Here is a 21,030-nt window from a genome sequence, read left to right as displayed (position 1 = left end):
TCAGCTCTGGCCTCTGCTTGCACAAAACTAAGAAATGCTGATCCTTCCTTTCTCAGGATGCTGAGGAGCAACCGTGTGAGCTGTGTGGGAAATGACAGCTTCACCGGCCTGAGTTCTGTCCGCCTGCTCTCACTGTATGACAACCAGATCACCACCGTGGCACCAGGCTCCTTTGATACTCTGCATTCACTTTCTACGCTGTAAGTCATGGTCATGTTTTACCTTACACAAATTTAAATCTCTAACATTTTGGGGTCATTTCTGTTAATAGTTCAGCGTATAATTTCAAAGCATGAGGTAAAGTTAAGGGAAAAAATTAGCTAATAGAGAGATTTTTCCACAAGTTTGTTTTCTGAACCATCTTGGGTGCACAATCATGGTGCCCTTTGATGCAGCGTTAGACTGGTTTCCAGAAGTGCCTGAGAAGGCAGAAAAAATGTCCTGGTCTTCCCCCTTGCAGAACCCCACTGATCTGAGCCAGGGTAGAAACCCACATTTGGGGTGGGTATTGCGCAATCACAGCTAGTCAGATCACCATGTTGTCTGTCTTTCTGTGCTGTTCTGTCCCATTATTGCCTTAAATTTTCTCAGCCTACTAAGGATCTTAATTCAGAGGTATAATTGTAATGAAGCTTCAGTCTCATTTTCTGTTAAAAGTAGCATCCCTTTTATAATTTAAATGTAATGTAATTTAAGCAAAGGGAAAACAGTTGAGCAAAGCTGCCACTCAGTTTACAAGAAGTGCTTTTTATAGGTAGCATCATTCAGGAAACTACTTAATCCCTTATTCACATAAAAAGTGACACTTCCCACCAAGTGAGTAATTTGTGCATATTAAGGATGGCATGTTTATAAATAATGGAGTAGTCAATAGGCTTGTGCTGAAGTAAGGACATGCCAAAAGTACTGAGACCTCTAGAAGTAAATTCATTTTTATAACTGGCATGTAATCAACTTAGCTGTCACTTCAGATAGGAAACTTATTCTCTGGAGCAAATAAAAGATGGAAATCTTGAGATGACAAATTAATGAAATAGCTGTTGTCAGGCTAAAGCTAATAATGTAAAGTAATCACCCTTCATTTCTATATGAAATTATTACGTTATCAGTACAGAGTGGCTTGACAACAAGTCAGGTTTTTGACAGTTTTGTATTATTTCTAAACGAGTTGTATCAAGATTCCCCACACAGAGCCTCAGTTACAGCTTTCACATGTGGTTTGTACATAGTATTGTTTGAAGAATGGTATTTAAGCTTAGCTTTTTGAAATATAAATAGAATACTTAGGATAAAAAATGGTGTTAACCAAGGTAAACTTCCCGTGGTTCTCAGAAATCTCTTGGCCAATCCCTTCAACTGCAACTGCCATCTTGCGTGGCTTGGAGACTGGCTAAGGAAGAAGCGAATTGTGACAGGGAACCCTCGTTGTCAAAAACCCTACTTTCTCAAAGAGATTCCCATCCAGGATGTGGCAATTCAGGATTTTACATGTGATGATGGTAAGAAAATTAATATCTGAACTTTTTATCATTTCAGTTTTCATATGTATAGCTGCATGATTCCCATAGACGGCGAAGTGCTATGGCTTAAATATCTTCATCTGTGCTTCATGCTTAATTTCTACATCAGTTTAAAAATCTTTCACTTGTTTTTGGATTATCAGCAAGCACATAGCTATTGTTTAAGTGTTTTCAAAAGTTTTGCTTGCTTATGTTCAGTACTGTAAATAATAATTTTGGGATAATATAAAAATTAAAGAATTTGATTAAAAGTCGTTCAGATGAGAGTATTTTCAAATGCTAATGCTTGAATCAAGTGCTCTTTCAGGTTACCTGATCAAATAATGTGCCATTTTTATTAGTCTGTGAGTTCTTGCTTGTCAGGATTCCCCTCAACACTTAAATAAATATAGCTGTTATCTTACATCTCTCACACATTCTTCCATTTATTGCTTTATTAGTTTTTCAGTTTACAAGGCTGTAACTTTTCTTTAAAGAAACTCTGTTTATTTTTAATAATTTGTTAATTTTAAAAAGCCACATATATTTTGGTTTCTTGACCTCTTTTCCAAATAATAGCATTTTTACCTAGTAAAACAGCATTATACTAAATAAAGCATCACTTGAAATGTAAATTCGTGGAGCGATGGTTTACGGAAATGACTTAAAAGTTTTCCGTACTTCGAGATACTGTCATGTAGAAATATCATGTTTGCTTATAGGAATTCTAGGTGGAATATGATTGCTAATATGGAAGTGACATCTGTATAGCAAGCTTAGTATCTGTTTCTTCTTATTATCCAGGGAACGATGACAATAGCTGCTCCCCACTCTCCCGCTGTCCTGCAGAATGTACTTGTCTAGACACAGTAGTTCGCTGCAGCAACAAAGGCCTAAAAGCTTTGCCCAAAGGCATCCCAAAAGATGTAACCGAACTGTAAGTGGCACACTTTTTTCCCTTTCATGAAAATCAATGTTAGGTTAATACTGTCAGGTTCAAGAATGAGGGGAGAAGAAAATGAAGAATTTGATTCAGATGATCAGTGGAGATTTATTAATATGCCGCCTTATAGATACAAAAACTTGCACAGTATCTTGAGAAAATTGAGGTTAAGATTGAATTAGCAGTGCTCTGTGAACCCAAAACACTCTTAAGAATTATATGTTACTGAAAATCTTTAAAAATATGTGTATATAAAATCATAATCACTCTCAGAATGTATATACTCAGCACTGAAACATAACATAACTGGAAGTGGATACCATATTACAATGGGTTAATTTATGGGCAACAGTGATTCTCATTAATCTATGGTCACTTTTCAGAAAGAACTTAAATTACATGAAGAAGCCAAAAAGAAACAATATATTAGTGTTTGCATATTTTCATAATAAACATGGGTTTATGATCTTTCAGAAAGACTGCTTTTAGTAGAAAGCCTTAATTTTCATATAGACAGTCTTACACAATCTAGCATATTTTATTAAGCTCTTGATAATTTTTTATAGGAGAAAGAAGGTAAAGATTGCATTTTATGAAGACAGAATTTTAATATGTAGTTGGACAGTGACACTGATATAAAAAAAGAGCTTGCTACCTCAGGTAGCAAGTACTAAGCTACTTACAAGACTAGATGAGTGCATTTTTATGCATTATAAGGGGGGAAATATAAACTTAAATGTTGGGTTCATCATCTGATTTGCATTTTGATCAGATAAGTCACAAGACTGAAAAAAATAGATAAAAAGTTGTTTTTGTTACATGGCAAGTATCTAATATTAAATTACTAATGCTTCATAATGACTGATAATTGTAGTACTTTTTCAAAGGACGTCATAATTGTGTAGCTTAAGACAATAAATCAGTTTTATTGTTTTACTACTTGGTATTATATAGAAGATGCTGAAATTTCCACCACTGATTTGGTGTTTAATAGCATCCAAAACGCTTTAGTCATTAATGCAGAGAAATTATTAAGAACTCCAAGGAGTACACAGCTATGTAAACCTGTAACTTCTTTCATCAGGTTTTGGTGTTGTTTCTTCTTCTTGAATGGGAGATGACTTAATTAAATATAGTCTGGCCTAATAAATGCAATTTGATGATGTCAGGGCTTCAATGCAATGTAAAATTAAGCAACTAAAGACACTTTTGGAAGTGCAAGTGGAGCTCTGCCTTTGACTGAGAACTCATTTGTGTACGATTTTGTATGCTTAAATGAGTGTCTAAGCATGCAATTTAGCATATTCTTCAAATGGATAATGGAGGTGGTTCCTGCTAGCAGTTGCATACTGATTGTTTCTTCTTGTTCATTAGCATGCATAACCCTTCCAAGATGTACTCTTCATGTGTTTTATAAAATATCTTAATAGTTGCTTCATTTGAACACAGAGGAATTTTTATCAGCCAAGAGAGTACTTGTAGTACTTCAGTTCTAATGAAGCTAAAGCAATATATCCTAATTTATCTGTTGATAAAATAATTTTCTTGGAATACTTGATCCTTCAAAAAGTTTAAATGCTGTTTATTTATTTTTTAATGCTTAAATATGAGTCTGTGCTCCATTCGTCACCATTATATAATGCCACTGACATACTGTAAGCATAATACTTGTTGAGACACACATTCTGAATTTGGCAAGCAGCCCTAAGGAAGGCATGACCCAAGGGGAAAAAAAAACCACAAACAAAACAGAACATTAAAAGCTTTTTTATTAGATTTTGATAGTTATTTCATTCAGTTTAACTGTGTTTCAGCTCATCCATTTAGTCAAGACAGAATTTTCTGAAGATGCTGCAGCATACTTAAAAACATTAAACTCAAAATTAATCTAAGAATGTCTTTATCAGAGGCTGCTCTTAACTCAATTGTATTTCCAGCATTTGGATGGCTAAAATGTCTTCTTTGTATAAACACAAGAAGGTTAAGTTTTTACTTGAGTTCCATGAGACACAAGTAATACCACCATAATACTAAGTAAGTAATTTGCCCCAGTTGAGAGACTAAAGACTTGTAATCTTCCTGCTCTGTTTGCTCTATTTATCTGCTCCATTTATCATCTCTAAACTACTTGCCCTGGTTACATGAAGAATCACTCCACTTGCACTTTGTAAGGACTGGCTGCACGCTGGAAGCTGTTTAGGCAAGGCTTGTTACCTTCTTTTGCCTGTAACTCAGGTGCCGATACAGCTTGATGGTTCTGCACCCTAAGGAGGAACAAGTGTGTTGTTGAGAATTATGAGCATGAAATATAATACAGGAGCTGGTAACCTGCAAAGAGGAAAAGAAAATCTAACTTTTTAAGTGTAAGGTAATAGATCACTGCCTTCAGTCCATAACATACTCCATAGAAACAGCCTTGTAGTATGTTGTGCATGATGCATCATGAGATATACAGGGAGAAATTACAGGAGGTGACATGAACTGCAGGCCTGACGAATGTGGTGTTAGTGATGGGACCAGCCCTTGCTGTTTCTGCGGTAAAGGACTACCTCTGCAATGTCAGGATCTGTTTCTATTTATGGTATCTCAAAATTCACACTTAATGTGACTTGCAGGAGTCAGATTTACTTTTCATCTCTATGTGTTTGTGAAATTGATAAAGATTGATAAAGACCTCAGAGTGCAGGAGTACTGTGTAAGAGTTAGTATTACTGTTACTTCATAATATTCTTAATATGTGATACAATAGCATTTGGATCTTAGGCTGTAGGCCCCCAGTTGTGTCTCTAAAACCAAAACTCATAGATAAGGTTTCTTATAAAACATAAATACCATGTATTCATTTGTTGTTAACTTTACTGTTGTATTCCAAGCTTAGTGGATGAAGAAGCTACTGTTCTAATGAAAAAAATTAATGTTCTCTGTTATATTTTTCTATTTTAGTTACTTGGATGGAAATCAGTTTACCCTTGTTCCAAAAGAGCTTTCCAACTACAAGCATCTAACGCTCATGTAAGTAATTTTAGAGCAACATTCTATATTGGAATGAAACAAAGCAGAGCAAAAGTTCATTATACCTAGGTTTAGTTATAAGGGAAGAAAAACCCATAAAATGTATCATATCTTTTAGCAAATATAATACACAACCACATTTTATAATGGAGAATATTTTTATTCTGCTTATCACATCCTACATATAATATACTCAATTGTGTTTTATAAACAGAGTTATTTCATTCCAGTGATTACATCACAAAAATAAATTATCAAAAATTATAGTTAACCTGAAAAGAGATGTACCATCTTACAAATGGTGTTAGGGTGGTACAGCATTTTGTTACACACTTCCAAAAAGGGACTAGAATTATTTAGTTTGCAAAAGAGATATTCTGTGAGATGCTTCACTCCATGATATGCTTCAGATAGGAACAGCATATACAGCTATTGTAACACTTGAATGTAACCGCTTCTCTTTCTTCCACAATGTAGTCTAGTGACTCAAGAAAACCTTACTCCCAACTCAGTTCCTGACTTACTCCATGATTTGGGGCAAGTCAGTAGCTGCTCTGAAATTTATTATCTCTACTTAATTAATTATTAGAATATGATTTCTATACTTTGTAACAGAGTACATTGAAAGAAACAGAAATACTATTGATGTAAATGGCTGTAATTCCATGGCCTTTGTTAGGACTATAGAAATTTATACCAACTGAGGTTGAACTGTGTAACATTCTGAAAGCAGTTTGTGGTCTCATTATAATCAGAATAAAAAGTGGAGGAGAGTAACAAAATCCCTTAAATTTATTTTGACTGGGTTTAGAGCTTTGCTGCAAAAATTGCGAATAGTTTGGCATTCAAAAACACAAACTTGATTTCCTTTATTTACCTCTAGCTAGCCAAAAGTGGTCACGGTCACAAATTTGCAAAACATTTTGTGTTTTGCAAATAACATCAGGAAAAAAACCCATGCAATATTCTCAAGTTCATACAGCATAGAACCTGTACGAAATCTTTGCAGATTGTTCAGAGAAGTTATACAAGACCTGACTTGCAGGACACAGAAGATAAAAACTTTGGAACCTCAGTGCAAGAAGCAAATGTATAGATTGGACTGTGTGCAGCAACAGTATCAGTGAAATCTGTATATGTGTCTAGAGATTAGGTTAATTAGAGTCATAGTGACAAGGGTTTCATCACAGAGATTAGGTACTCATACTCTAATTCTGACAAACAGCCAGAAATCATGTAACTACCTTCTAGTCAGAAAATATACCAAACAATTTAGCAGACAAATGTAATAGTTGATTGTCTTAGATTCTTTCTAGATTCTCCTATTTCAAGAGAAGTATGTATATTGCATAGCTGTTCAACAACACTCAAGTTAAAATATGAAGGTCCCCTCAGAAGCAAATAATGGATTTCACCACAAAATACAGTAAACAATAGTGAAATAGTCAGCATAAAATAAGAACTAAAGCACAATATGAGAACAGAGAACGGGCAGTATTCAAATTTAATATAGCTTCTTCAAAGCTTGTTTGAAGCCACTATCTTTCAAGCTGCCAGCATACCACTCCAGCTTCCATACTTATACTTAAGATTTTATTCATTAGAATATTGAACAACAAGAAACATGTTAGGGCTTTCTCTATAAATCTTAGATAGTGTCTTTTATAATGATACCTCTGGGCTTTGATGTATTCAGCATATAAGTGTTATGTAAAATATTAGTTGATATTTACTCAGGTGTCATTAGGGACATGCCTAGAATAATTTCCACTCCAAAAAATCACTTTAATGTCTACACTTGGGTTCATGTAGGATTGCATTATTAACTCAGTAGCATGATGGATATTGCTGTTGTATAAGAATGCATTGTGCTGCTTTTTCATTTGTGTTGAAATGAAAATGCTTTTCATTGATCAAGCTCTAAACACTTGCTGGTCTTGTATATGGCATGTGAAAATAAAAATATCTGCTGCTTTAAATATTGATACCAATTATGATACTGCTTTTACTAATAAAAATAATGTGTCTGTTAGTTTAACTTACAGTGTTTCAGGACTGGGGCAGTCATTTTATGGTCTGAATTTCTGTATTTTTTATAGAGATTTAAGTAACAACAGAATCAGCACTCTTTCTAATCAGAGCTTCAGCAACATGACTCAGCTGCTTACCTTGTAAGTTTAAACATGTAACAGTGACTCTTTGGAAGCATTACAGTGGGGTTTTTTTTGTCTTGGAAAGAAAGGACATTTAGTTGATATTAAAGCTTGCTTGTTGTGGAGGCTGTAAAATAACTTGTTTCCTAACTAGCTTTGTGTGCAAAAGCTGGTTTTGCTCATGCTCTGCATTGTTTACTGAATGGCTGATATAGTTGCTGACAGTTTTTCATATATTTTCAGAATTCTTAGTTACAACCGCCTGAGGTGTATCCCTGCACGGACTTTTGATGGGTTGAAATCACTGAGGTTGTTGTAAGTATTGCTTTCTAAACATTCCTATTTTCCAGAAATTTTATTTGAGTACAACAGATAGCAAACCTGTAGGAAATTACTACATTTTAAAACCTATCAAGCATTGGAGAAGTGATAATTACATAGCCTGCTACACAAGAATTTATATGACCCTGGAAAACACTGTATATACAGACATACGCTTATCTCTGCTTTTTAATCTTGGCTGTATTTCTTTTTGGTGTTATGTTCTTCCGTGTTATAAGCATTAAAGTCTAAAAAAACCCATATGCATACATTCCTCAGTGTATCTGAGGGGGTTTTGCAGTTGAATTTGGAATATTTTAATTCAAACATTATACTTCTTTATTTATTGTTTCATTTAATATGGGAGTACTTCCAAAACCATTACATCATGGCTTACTAGTGAAAATCAATAAAATTACTATTTTGTTCCAAGAAAACTTTCCATTTTACTACTAGGAAAAACATGATTGAAAGCGCACAAAAAGGGACAAAGGAAAATAAAGAACAGTCAGTCTAATTTACAGCTTCAGTTTGTTATTAAGAAGAAGAACAACCACAAAACTGCAAAAATTCTTTCTCAAAAGTCCCCAGCAGAGCATGTAATTTCTGCCCCCATTTGGGTAGTTTATAACTATTTAATACCTTTGTTGGATTAAATGTCTCAAGCATGGCATTATTTAAATGTGCTCACATAGCATCTGTTATTTTATATAAATATGGATAATTTTGAGAACCATAATTCTGTATGTATTAGATATGCATGTAACTGCATAAATTTCTAGAAAAGGAGAGATTTTTGTGCAGGTTTGCTACAGGAGAGATAATGTTAGATGCTCAGAATGGTCTTTAGTTAACTTTACTATCAAATTAGAGCAACAACCTTTATACTTACATTAACGAACAGCCAATCCTTTATTTTCCATCAATGCATTTAAGATTTAAAAAAAAAATATTAACATAATTAATTAATGGGAATTTCAGGAGGTAGCTGAAAAAGTTAGAAATAATAACTCTTCTGCTTTCTCTAAATCAAATTAGTATTTTGCAGAAGTGGGCCTACTTTTACTGACCTTTATTCTTTCAATTAAAAAGAAACATATATTAACATTTCTTATGAGATTTGAGGATCAAAAGAATCAAGAGACTGGTAGCTGCCAGTTAGAGTTTTAAAAAAAGGCAAACAGCTAATAAAATTGAGGAACTGAAAGAAAAAAAAATGTGAAAAGTTGAAAATTGTTCACCAAAGGTGAAATTTGCAAAGTTAATGCGCTGATTGTTACGCATATATATTATTCTGCTTTTGTTGGTTTTTTTAAGGTCTTTACACGGAAATGATATTTCTGTTGTTCCTGAAGGAGCTTTTAATGATCTTTCTGCTTTATCACACCTGTGAGTATTCAGATGCTTAACTGTATTTCTAGTGTTTCGTTTAGAAAATTTCATATACTTAAAATGCAAAGGCCTTCTCTGGAGCAAGCTTATGCATCACTGCTGTGTGGGACTGGTCAGGGAGCTAGCAGCTCAGTGAAAAAAAAATCCTTAGTCTCCTGGTGTGCAGTAAATTGAAGATGTCTGCTGCCACATGCCCTCATGGCAGTGAAGGCTAAAGACACTCTGGGCTGAATTAGAAAGCGAGCAGCCAGGTTGACTGAGGATAGAGGTCACTCCCTTCTGTTTGGCCCTCCTAAGGCCGCACCTGGGATATGTTTTCACTTTCTCCAGTACAAAGCAGATATGTGTCAACCAGAGCAAATCCAGGATAGGGGCAAGCAAGGTGGGAAGGTGGCTGGATTGTATGAGCTGTGGGGAGAGGCTAAAGGAACTGGGCCTGAAGAAGGAGATGCCAAGGAGGGGCCCAGTAGTCTTTAAGCTGCTCAGGGGATTACAGCAATGATGGAGACAGATTTTTCTCAGGAGTACACAGTGAATTGAAGAGTCAACAGTCACAAGCTGCCACAAGGGAAGTTTGATTGCACATAATGAAAAATTCTTCACTGTGAGGGTGGTTCAGCTTTGGAAAAGGTTGCCCAAAGAAGCAGAAGAATCTCCATTCCCGTGTGAGCCCTGCTTTGTGTAGGAGGTGAGACTAGGTGACCTCTGGAGTACCCTGAATTATTCTATAATTCTGTGTCAGTTAAGTTGACATTAAATACATGGCATCTGATTTCAGAACATCATTTGAGGCAATACTCCTGTTTTTAATTTTCAGTGGGAACCTAGATTAGACAAGTTACCTATCTGTAAACCTCGATGTGTTTATAGTCATTAAATCTTTGTTTGCAATTGGGAAGTTGATTAGTGGCTTTAGATACATCTGGGTTTTATGTTTCTGAACAGCTGCCATTGTTAAAAACTTAATTATCTGCTTTAAGTTATTGATAATTCATGCAAATGCTACTATTAAACTAGCTTATCTACAAGAAATATCAATGAAACTTACACAGATTTTATTTTTATTGATCTTATTTTTTTCTTACTGGTTACCAGTTATCCTTGCTAACATTTTGTTTTTAGCAGAGGAATTGTGTTACCTCAGTTGAGGCTGACATTCACTTCTGTAATTAAGGAGAGAACAAATTCTCATTACTTCTCCTTGTTTGGGCAGTTCTCTATCCCAAGGTCTGATTTCTGTTACAAATTTGACTTAAGCCTGACTAAACAAGTATATGTAATTTATGGAGTTCAGTTGGAACTTTGTTGCAATAATTAAGAGTGGGCTTCCTGCTCAGCGTGGCAGAAATGAGTGTCTTAGCGGTGGTAGTTTCTACTGCTTTTGCTTGCCAAAGATTTTTTTGTATCTCTAGAAAAGCCACTGGTCCAAGTTATGTAGCAATCTGAAAAAACTACTGAAACATCTAGAGAAGAAGGATGTTCCAATACTGCCATTTAACAGTGTGCAATGTCAAGATTTTCTGTTGAAAGTTCTATGATTATTGTATTTCTTAAAAGGAATATGAGTACATCTTTATGCACTGGCATTATGCTTCTCTTCTCAAAATTAACTACACAATATATAATTGTTCTTAGAGTTTTAAGAGTATTAGCTTTTCTAGCAGAGAAAGCAGAAACTTAAAAAGCCTTTACAGAAATTAATTTTGAAAATCTCTAGCTAAATAGGTTTTTAATTAAATAAAATCAGATTTATTTAAAGAAATTCATTTGCTTTCATAATGAGGCAATTCTTATGTAACTGCCACAAATTAGGAAAATGCAGTTCTATTTACTTATGCAGCAGAGACCTCTTAAAGAATTCTGCACATAACTGGGAGTTCAATGGGAGAGTTTGAAAGAGGAAATAATTAAATCAAATTTGGAAGCTAAGAAACAGATGGTTTGTACCAGCCTGGAAACCATAAACTGAAAAGGAAAAATATCAGGGTAGAACTCTGTGGGGTTGCCTCGGCTGCTTCGGAAGAAATACTTCATTCTTTCTAACTTAATTTCCCCGTATCAGTTTCATTCTGCTGATGCAGCCAATCTTGGCCACTACATACCAATGGTGAAATAGAGCTGGTTAGTACTAGTTCTTCGAAGTTCACACATAATGCAGCAACGAATAAATAGATTTCTAGACCAAGTTTACAGCAAAAATGGTCACTTCTTGATTCAGAACCAAAATCCAGACACTTCATGTTCATAGGGTCAATTTGGTAGAGTGAGGGGAGGTTTGTGTTTTGAAGTGTTTTTGCCAACCTGTTTTCTTGGTTCTCTTTTTAAAAGCACTCATTTAAAACTTTATTCCCTTTTTGATTTTTTTCCATAGGGCTATTGGAGCAAATCCTCTTTATTGTGATTGTAACATGCAGTGGCTATCTGACTGGGTAAAATCAGAATACAAAGAACCTGGTATTGCACGTTGTGCTGGTCCTGGAGAAATGGCAGATAAACTTCTTCTCACAACTCCTTCTAAAAAATTTACATGCCAAGGTATTGTTGATTTTTTTGCTTTGAAGTGTCAGTTTTGAATTTTTATTAATATTTGACCTGTGGAATAAATCCTGTGTGTCCTTTGGTTAGAAAAGTACCTTTTTTACTCATGAGAGAGAGCTTGGTTTCTTTTACTGTTTAATATTCCTCTATTCTATCCATTTCTCCCTTCATAAATACTTTAAAAAGTTCTGAAAACTTCTGGTGTAACTTCATTTTTCATGGTCCTAATTTAGAAGCATTGGTATCCATGATTGGAAAAAAAACATACAACTAAGTTTATGTGTGATTATACTTGTAAGCCATTACTAAGCTTGTAATTATTTCTGATGCATCAGATAAATATGATCTTAAGTCTTGTAGAAGTAACTTTTTCTCAGTCTAGATAATCTTCGAGCTATTTTGACTTACTCATCTGTTAATGTATCCTCAAAGGTGAGCTTAATCCATTGATAATTTCTTCCTTCAAGTGATGGGATTTTGTTGGAGTTTGTCTCATCCAGATTTGTTTATCGCTGCCTGTCCATCCTATTTAGTCTTCTGAAAGTCTTAGATTTTCTGTCAAAAAACTTTTTTTTTTTGTAAACAAAGCCCACTGTTGGGTGAGATGAGAATGAATTGTCTCTCCCTCCTGATCCTTCTTGTAGTTTTTCAATGATACAACTCTGAAGTCATGCCACCTGTTGCAAAGTCCCTTAACTTGATTTATATAGGACATTTGCTTTCCAATCTGATCATTTTCTCTGCAGGCATCCACTAGACATAATTGCAGATATGTTCTTGATACACACTGTTGTAGGGATATAAGTGAAAAAATATTGGCAGAGACATGATGGACTTGGTTATTTTCCAGCTCTGTCAGTTTTAAAAACTGTATCACCGAGGGCTGCAATCATTGTTATGATTCTGTCAGACAATCCAGAAAATGCTATCTTGCTTCCTCTTTCCCATCACAAAATATCCTTTATATTATCATGCAGAGTAAGAACTGTATTTCTTCCAAAAGTGGAGATCTGGTATTTTTGATACCTTTGAGAGAAAATAAGTTTCCTGCCTCTCTTCTGTGAACATGCTCATAATTACAGATTGCAAATCAGCAGATTTTCAATGACATGATGGCCCTGTAAGACATTATGTGTCTGTTACTCAAATATAAGTAATTTTACCTTTTGCTTAAAAATGAACTGCTGAATAGAAATTAGAAAGATGCTATATTCCTAATAGAACCAAAATTTTAGTCCTCTCTGAATGAGAGGACTATTTTTGGATATATCTGTTGATGATCTACTTGTGTATATATTTACAAGAAAAGAGTATGTAGTGTGTAATTCCCTCTAATCACTATCTATGGATTCAAATCAAAGTTACATGGGTGCTTAAATTTTACTTACAAAAATAATAGTTACCAGTGAAAATGAACATTTTAAAATGAAGTCTTATCCTAGTAGTAAAGCTCCATATAATGACTGTACCTTATTCTAAATTTATGAATTATTTTACTCCAGCAGTCTTCCCTTGATGTTTCCTTCTTTCAGTTGCTTTTCTAGGTTTGTGGCTGTTTTTTGCATTGGCTTTTTTTATCTCTAACAGATTCTCAATCTTTCACTTTTACCCCTTTACTATCCATGCCCTGCTTCTAGAGATTCCAGGGCCTTGTGGTTTTCTGGTACCAGGTAAGGTTATAAGTAGATCTGGAATGGGTGATCTGATTAACAGTGGACCTTCTGACCTTCCTTTTGTGTACCTGAAGCAGACTTCTTTCCTAAGCCACGCATGCTTACTGTTTGTTTTCCTCTTTGATGAATTTTCAGCTGACTCTTCATAAAATAGCATTTAGCATATTGTGTGAACAGTTTTGTTGCTTTAAAAGCCTGGGTTTGAGGTCTGAAAATTATCTAACTGAAATGATTGTCTCCACTAAGAAGCTTTACTAGAAGTGACTCAGTGTAGATAGTGATTTTGAGACAAGAGAGAATAGTTCCTGACTCATAAAAAGTCACAGTTTGAAGTTTTTCTTTCAACAGGTTTGTTTAGAAGCTGATTTGAAGAGGGTTTATGTCATGTTTTTCTTAACATTATTAGACAGCTACATGTGTGTGTATGTTTGTCAATAACATACATACACTTAGTTTTTCACTGCTTACAAAAGAACATTGCTTATTTTTTTCTTTTATTTTAAGGATATTTTTCGAGTTAGGGCCTATTCAAGAAAAAGTCTACAATTTGAAATTCAAGTGTATGTATGGGAAAAACTAAACAATAGGTTATTAACTTAATTAGTTTTCATATACATGTATTTTAACATACAAGCAGAAAGAGGAAAGGAATGGTGTAGTGCAAATGAAAATAGGCTCCAGAATTGCCTCTCCATTAGACTTCACTAAAAGTATATGTAACATTTCCCTTTTTTGCTCTTACAGTTGAAGAATGATTTTTATTGGGGACTGCATATATGTAATAGTTTTAAATAAACACAGCACAAAATCAGATACAGTGTTGTTTACCAGCTTGTTGAGACTTAAGTTCTCACTTTCTGGCTCACTTTCAAAAGTGAAATTTATATTACTAATCTATTTAGAAAAATAATCTTATTTACTGAATGTATTTTAATTCATGCCAAATAATTAGCATTTTATTGCATAAGAACTAGAAAAGAGGCTATCATGTTCAGAGGAAACAGATGAGGCCAGGAAGAATAGACTTTCAGGCTACAGCACAGTATTGTTATGATGGCTTTTTTTCTAGTATGTGCCTTGTTTTTTTTTCACAGAACTTCTTAATATACTCTAGCAATGATCACCTATAGTCTACAATACACAGGCAGGATTTTCTAGGTGTTAATTCTATGGTGTGTGTTTCAGCTCTTTGACCTCTGCTGTTTGCTGGTCTAACAGTTACTTGAATCAGTTATAGATTTCTCTTTCAAAATAAGGTAATGAAGAAAAGAATAGTCAGAGATTCATAGAGATTGTGGCTGTGGCAACTGCAAATTAAAAAAAAAAACAACAAAATGTCAGCCTCTTCCTGTCTGACACCTCCTACTAAATCCTTATGATCATATGGCTTCTTTCCATGCTAGCTCCTTTCCAAGATTAATTTTGCAAAGAAAAATAAGTGAAGAAAGTTTTCTAAAGCTACATTTAAAGATAGATGAGAGAGAGAGAGAGAGAAAAATCCATATCTCAGTAAAAGTGCCCTTGTTAGCTTGGAAAACTTTGTCTCATTTGAGTAAAAGCTTTTTATGAAGCTTTCATGCAATTCCACTAGTAGGTCTTAGGAGTTTGGGTTTTGTGTTTAGTTAAAAAAAATAACCAATTATTCCTTAGAATGTACAAATCACCTGTGGATAATTGAAGGGATTTTTCATAGGTAAAATGTGAAATCAAGCTGGAGCAATTAATGCCATCAAGCAGTAAAGATGGAGATTGTCAAGAATGTATATTCATTCTCTTAATAGTCATTTGACCAAGTCATTCCTGTTTTCTCTTACAGTAATAAATCATTTCTCTCTCACAAAGTGCATGAAAATGAATGTTTCTTTATAAACCAGTGATTTCTAATTCTTAACGAATAGTGATTTTTTTGTTGTTTGACAAAAAAAAACAACCAATTATTAAATAATTGATGGTTTCTACCTTGAAAATTCACCATTAAAAGCTGTGTTAAAATTGAAAAAAAAACCAAACTAAACAAAAAACCTCAAAAAACTATGTAGCCCAAAGCTCAAAGTCTGGCTTCTGAAACTTAAGGTTATGGCAATATTAATTTCTGAATTCTGTAGTTATATCATTACTGTAAGAAACTACACTGCAAACATAGATTGCAGCCATCATTTGCACATAGATTCATGGTAGAGTTTGCATCATTTTTGGGCTCAACTAATGCAGTAATGCAGAGAACTGTTAGGCACAATGTAGACCTATTTATGATGAGATAGCTTGGACAATCCAAATTACATTATAGTTCACAGATGTTCAACCGATTTGAAGGTAATTTTACTGGTTCAATTTTGCCATCTCTCTGATCTCGCACATAAAAACTAATTAAAACAAAAGTACATTAAAAGTAGTGTTCTCAGTAATCCTATCAAGGGCAGGATTGCAGACTTTGGTAGTCCTTTTTCTCATTGGCAGTGTTTACCCCCAAATGTGACAAAAGCTGATATTGTATCCTTTATTTTGTTAATACAAGGTAAAGTAATTATCATGGATCAGAACTGTACAGATTTCAGAGAATGGGGATATGGGAATCACTGTAGGGTCAGCTTCTTTTCTTCTTTTTCTTTCCTTTTTTTTTTTTTTTTTAAGTGGTAATTAAGCCAAAAATGCAATCTCAAAGTTATTTGGTCATTTCAAAAGAGTTATGGACAGTCCAGCATTCCATTCCTATAGCAACACCACAAAGTCTAAAATACTAATTTCATTTTAAAATTTAAAGCAACATGGCAGATATATCCTGTCAAGTATTAATTAATTATTGTTTGTTTCTGACTATCAAATTTATATTTTTAAGGGCCTGTGGATGTTAATATTCTTGCTAAGTGTAACCCCTGTTTATCAAATCCATGTAAAAACGATGGAACCTGCAACAATGATCCAGTTGACTTCTACAGATGCACTTGCCCATACGGTTTCAAGGTAGGTCCTGAATGAAGAGGAGAATGCTTGCTGTGATATAAGCTTCTCCTTAACAACCTTTATTTGGCTCCTTTTCACTAGTGTCTGTATTTTCTTCATAAATTGTAATCGTTGTTCCCTGCATAGGGTCAAGACTGTGATATTCCCATTCATGCCTGCATTAGTAATCCCTGCCACCATGGTGGAACTTGTCATTTGAAAGAAGGAGAAAAAGATGGTTTCTGGTAGGTTGTTTTTAATTATAATAATAATACAGAAAACTGTGGAGTTTTATATGTAAAATAATTTTTATGTTAAGCTTTGGCTTCTCCGTGTTTGCTGGTAAGTGCACCACAAAGGCAGATTTTCAGTGCTCCTGAAGTTTTCAGAACATGTTGCCATCCTTGGAAAGCTTCCTAAAGCTTTGAAGCTGTTAAAAACAATAACAAATGGTTGTGATTAGTTGAGGCATATCAGGTCAAGACAACATAGTATTAATGCCATTATGCTAATTAATAGCTAGCTAGATCCCTGCTGAAAAAATCTCACAATTCATCTGTTGTTGTGTGTATTACTTCAACAGACAGCATGTAAATTATAAAATGTAAATCCCAGTGAAACAGAAAATTAGTGATTCATTTGAAACTCACTATGCCAGCAGATAAACATGCTGTGAGCATTTTTAATCTTGAGTTATTTAATCACAGAGTACAATTACTCCAGATGTACTTCATGAATTATGAAATAAAGTTCTTTAGCATTCTTATGTGAAATTATTAGTAATTTACTAATCTACACCTCAAACTTGTTAGGAATTATACTTCAAAAAGATAAAATTCATTATCCTGCAGTTCATTGTGACATTCTTATTTTTAATCCAAATTCTGCCCAAAGATTAAATATTTATGCATTAAAAATTAAGCATATACATCTTAGTATTATGCCTCTAGAATTTAGTCACAGCGTCATGTCTCAGAATTTGACCTTTTAAATTTATTTGTTTAAATGGTACATATTTTGAAAGTCAAAGTAATCATAATCAAAAGCCATAGAAATTGCAGTGTATAATGTGTAGTCATGTTTGAGTTATGTCTTACATTTAGTCTCTATTTTTGATGCATGTTTTTGTATAAACATAGATAAAAACAAAAAGAATGACTGCTTGGAAGAGTTTATACAAGCTTTGTTTTTAGAAATGAATGTATGTATTGTGCATGAAATGTTAAAACAGAACTCTATATTAGTGCATTTAACTGAAGCATAGTGGAATGCTACTGTTACATACTAATCCCTGGTTGTAATGTTTTTTCCATGTATTTTTAAAAAAAACAAAGCAGATCACTTTCCATAAGAAATAGAATCAAATCTTTGTATTATTAAGGTAGCACACTTTTCAAAAGGAATGTTCAGTGGTTTAATTTTAACAGCTCCTTAATCTGAAGGTTATGGCACAAATGTAGAAGCTTTTGTTCTGTGACTTGAAATATGAAAAATAAATGTTTATTATATGGTGGTTTACATTTTATCAACCATGTTCCTTTTTGGGATAGTGATTCTGAATTTTTGTACCTACTGATTACAGAACATCTTGTCTGGTTTCCCCAGCTAAAATGTCCATGTGGTTAGTTTTGTTTTGTGTATTACAGGTGCACTTGTGCAGATGGATTTGAAGGTGAAAACTGTGAAGTAAATGTCGATGACTGTGAAGACAATGACTGTGAGAACAATTCTACTTGTGTGGATGGAATTAATAACTATACTTGCCTTTGTCTACCTGAATATACAGGTAGGAGTATAAGAGAAAGTACAGATATTTCAAGAATTCCTAGAAGAAGAGTAATATTTTTCAGTTTAATAGGTGTCATCCTTTATCTTTCCTTTAAAGGTGTTATCCTTTATCAATCCTGTTGACTTTGTCCAATGAGTTAACCATCTTCATGGTTCACTAAATTTGAACTCTGGAAAACTGTGAGGAAAGGTGAACTCCTGAATTAATTTAATTTGTTGTAAACATAGTTAACTCATTTTAATCCAAGGTATTTCCATCACTAGTTCTAAAACCTATTGAACTGCTCAGATGGTTTAGGGTATTCAGATTTAAAAGAAATATTTAAATCTTAGAAACCCACAGTGAGTGAAGATTATAGAACACAGGTATGAGAAATACAACTGCATAATCTAATACTTGTATTCATCCAGTATTTATGCTGGATATAGACGTTTGCTAGAGATTTCCTCACATAGCATAAATTACAATACTTACAGCAATAAAGGTTAAAAGTGTAAGTAGCCCAAATATGGTATTTACTAATAAGTGAATGCTCCACATCTGGAAGAACAGGCCTAACCTTCTGCTTAGACAAAATACTGTTTACCAAGTACTGATATCTTAACAGCTAAGACCAATTACCAATTCATGCCTTAGAAACAAGTGATAGGTAACAAAGTCAATAAGTAGACAATGATGGTTGCTATTTCTCCTGTAACTACATTGCAGCTCTATGTGAGTCAAGCTTCAGCTCTCCTGGGATCAATTGCTATCTCCTTTAAAAATGTGATCAGATACTGTGCTGTGTAGGCTGGAAGAAAGCAAACCAAAGTCACATCAGTCAGTATTCCTGTTCAGTGGCTTCATGCTAAGAGGTTTCATGTATCTATTAGAAAGTAGACAGCCTGTTTGCACGTGCATTCCTCCTCTGCAGCTTGGCAGGTGTTTTTACCAGTGTCATTCATTTCTGCATTTTTGACATTGCTCTAGATGCATTAAATTGCCTGAGTCAACAGCTTGCTGTATTCACAGTATACCATGGGAAGGACTGTTTTGTATTAAATATCCACGGAGTGGTTACAAAGGCTTGTTTATATGTGCTAGCCTACAACTTTGATTAAGTGTGCCTCTTGCATTTCTGTAGTACTGTAATTGAAATGTACATTTTACATTTACAATTGAATCAGCAATTGTAGCATTTCTCTATTCATCTCTATGGTTAGAGCAAAAAGAAGATCCTAAACATTGGTAATGTTTTTGGTATATGTATTGCAGTTGTGCTTCTTCAGTCAAATACAGTACACTGTATTTTTTTTATTTGATTCATAACTGCGTACTTCTAAAAGGAAAATACTGTGCACTTACATGGCAAGTGTTTTTGTTCACTGATAGTAATTCTTCCTGAAAAAGACAGTTTATTTGATAGATGCAATGCACATCATAATTGCTACTGAAGTCAGTAGGTTGAATAGATGAAAATTTTCTCCCCAGCTGTAAAATAAATCAAAACAATCTGCTTGGAATCAGTAATTTTAGCAATTCTGTTTTTTAAAAAATGTTGAGAATTACTTTATCAGATTTTTTTCAACACCTTACCAAAGACACATCTATTTTTTTAAACATACAGCAACAGAGCCTCATTTTTTAGACTGGGCAAAAATTGTAGAAAAAGTTGAACTTTTTCATTCCACAGGATACAGAACAGAATTCTACAATTCTAACTATCTTCCAAAACGTTTGAGGATGGGACGCAATGTGTGAGATCCTAAGTATTTTTTGAGGTTAATTGTAAAGAGAAAATACAAAAGACTGAGCTAGTCAAGAGGTCTTCACGTCCATCACCCTTAGTCTTGCATATTAATGAAATAACCTGCAGTGTTAAGAATTAGACTGGTAGTAGTCTGGACACATCAGGATCTAGAAATGGTAGTGTTCAGAATATAAATTATTCATACAGTTGCCTCAACTGTGTATAACATGCCAGATTATTTATAGGGTTTTTTCTTTTCGACTGATTTGAAAAATAACTAAACAGAATCTGTGTCCAGTATGGATACAGTGGTTTTCCTGAGGAACTTTGTAAACATTTGGGGTTTGTTATGTGTTCTAGCAGGTTAAAATCAGATGTGCATACTGCTAATGACGGGGGTTTTTTTATGAAATGTAGTTTTCACTAATTGAACTGATGTACTGGATGGGCAAAAGGAGGTTAATAGTCAGGAAAACAGACTATATTATCAGTAGACAAATAGATCTTTAAATTTTAAGATACTAATCTGTAGCTCGGTCCGTGAGCTGTAAGTTGCTGGAGTCTGGGACAGTATACATACCAGGAAAATACCACCAGAGGCTTGTCCTGTTCTCCTTTAATTTTCTTGGTGATACTTTGAATTGTCTGTATTCAAGATGTCACAGCATAAACATAGTGAATGTGGAATTGCTCCAGCCCAGAACATTTTTATGGGTGAATAGTTATCTGCAAATACAGCTTTACACTTAAGTAGTACAGTATAAGTAAGAAGTCAGCTGAAACCTGCTGGTATAAAATGAAAATCATTCTTCTCTATTTTAATGTGGATGGCTTGTTAAGATCTCAAATAATCTCTGAAAATATGTACAAAAACTATGAAAAATGTTGTAAAGAGTGTTGCAGTTTAAAACCAAGCAGTCAGCCTTTCTAACAATCCCTTGAATACTGACATTTCTCACATACGCAACATTGGTTTTTAACCAAGCAATATAAAAAGCTCCTTATTTTGTTGCTTAAGAATCAGGAATCCATTTTACTCTG

The 21,030-nt window shown here is 34.2% G+C and overlaps 1 protein-coding gene across 9 annotated transcripts in view; it reads left to right on the top strand.

Annotated features, from left to right (window-relative positions):
* Positions 1 to 21,030, top strand: part of SLIT2 (slit guidance ligand 2) — a 256,317-nt gene that overhangs the window by 203,855 nt on the left and 31,432 nt on the right. For all 9 annotated transcript variants that reach the window (XM_051619879.1, XM_051619876.1, XM_051619877.1 and 6 more), the window contains 11 exons: positions 57 to 200; positions 1,333 to 1,499; positions 2,304 to 2,436; positions 5,386 to 5,454; positions 7,554 to 7,625; positions 7,851 to 7,922; positions 9,246 to 9,317; positions 11,692 to 11,855; positions 16,368 to 16,492; positions 16,619 to 16,716; positions 18,118 to 18,257. In XM_051619879.1, coding sequence (XP_051475839.1) covers positions 57 to 200; positions 1,333 to 1,499; positions 2,304 to 2,436; positions 5,386 to 5,454; positions 7,554 to 7,625; positions 7,851 to 7,922; positions 9,246 to 9,317; positions 11,692 to 11,855; positions 16,368 to 16,492; positions 16,619 to 16,716; positions 18,118 to 18,257 — 1,256 coding nt within the window. The remainder of the gene's footprint in view (positions 1 to 56; positions 201 to 1,332; positions 1,500 to 2,303; positions 2,437 to 5,385; positions 5,455 to 7,553; positions 7,626 to 7,850; positions 7,923 to 9,245; positions 9,318 to 11,691; positions 11,856 to 16,367; positions 16,493 to 16,618; positions 16,717 to 18,117; positions 18,258 to 21,030) is intronic.

Source organism: Apus apus, chromosome 4 (genome assembly GCF_020740795.1).
Source record: "Apus apus isolate bApuApu2 chromosome 4, bApuApu2.pri.cur, whole genome shotgun sequence".
In the NCBI taxonomy this organism is placed as follows: Eukaryota; Metazoa; Chordata; class Aves; order Apodiformes; family Apodidae; genus Apus; species Apus apus.
This window is presented reverse-complemented; position numbering and strand designations above follow the sequence as displayed.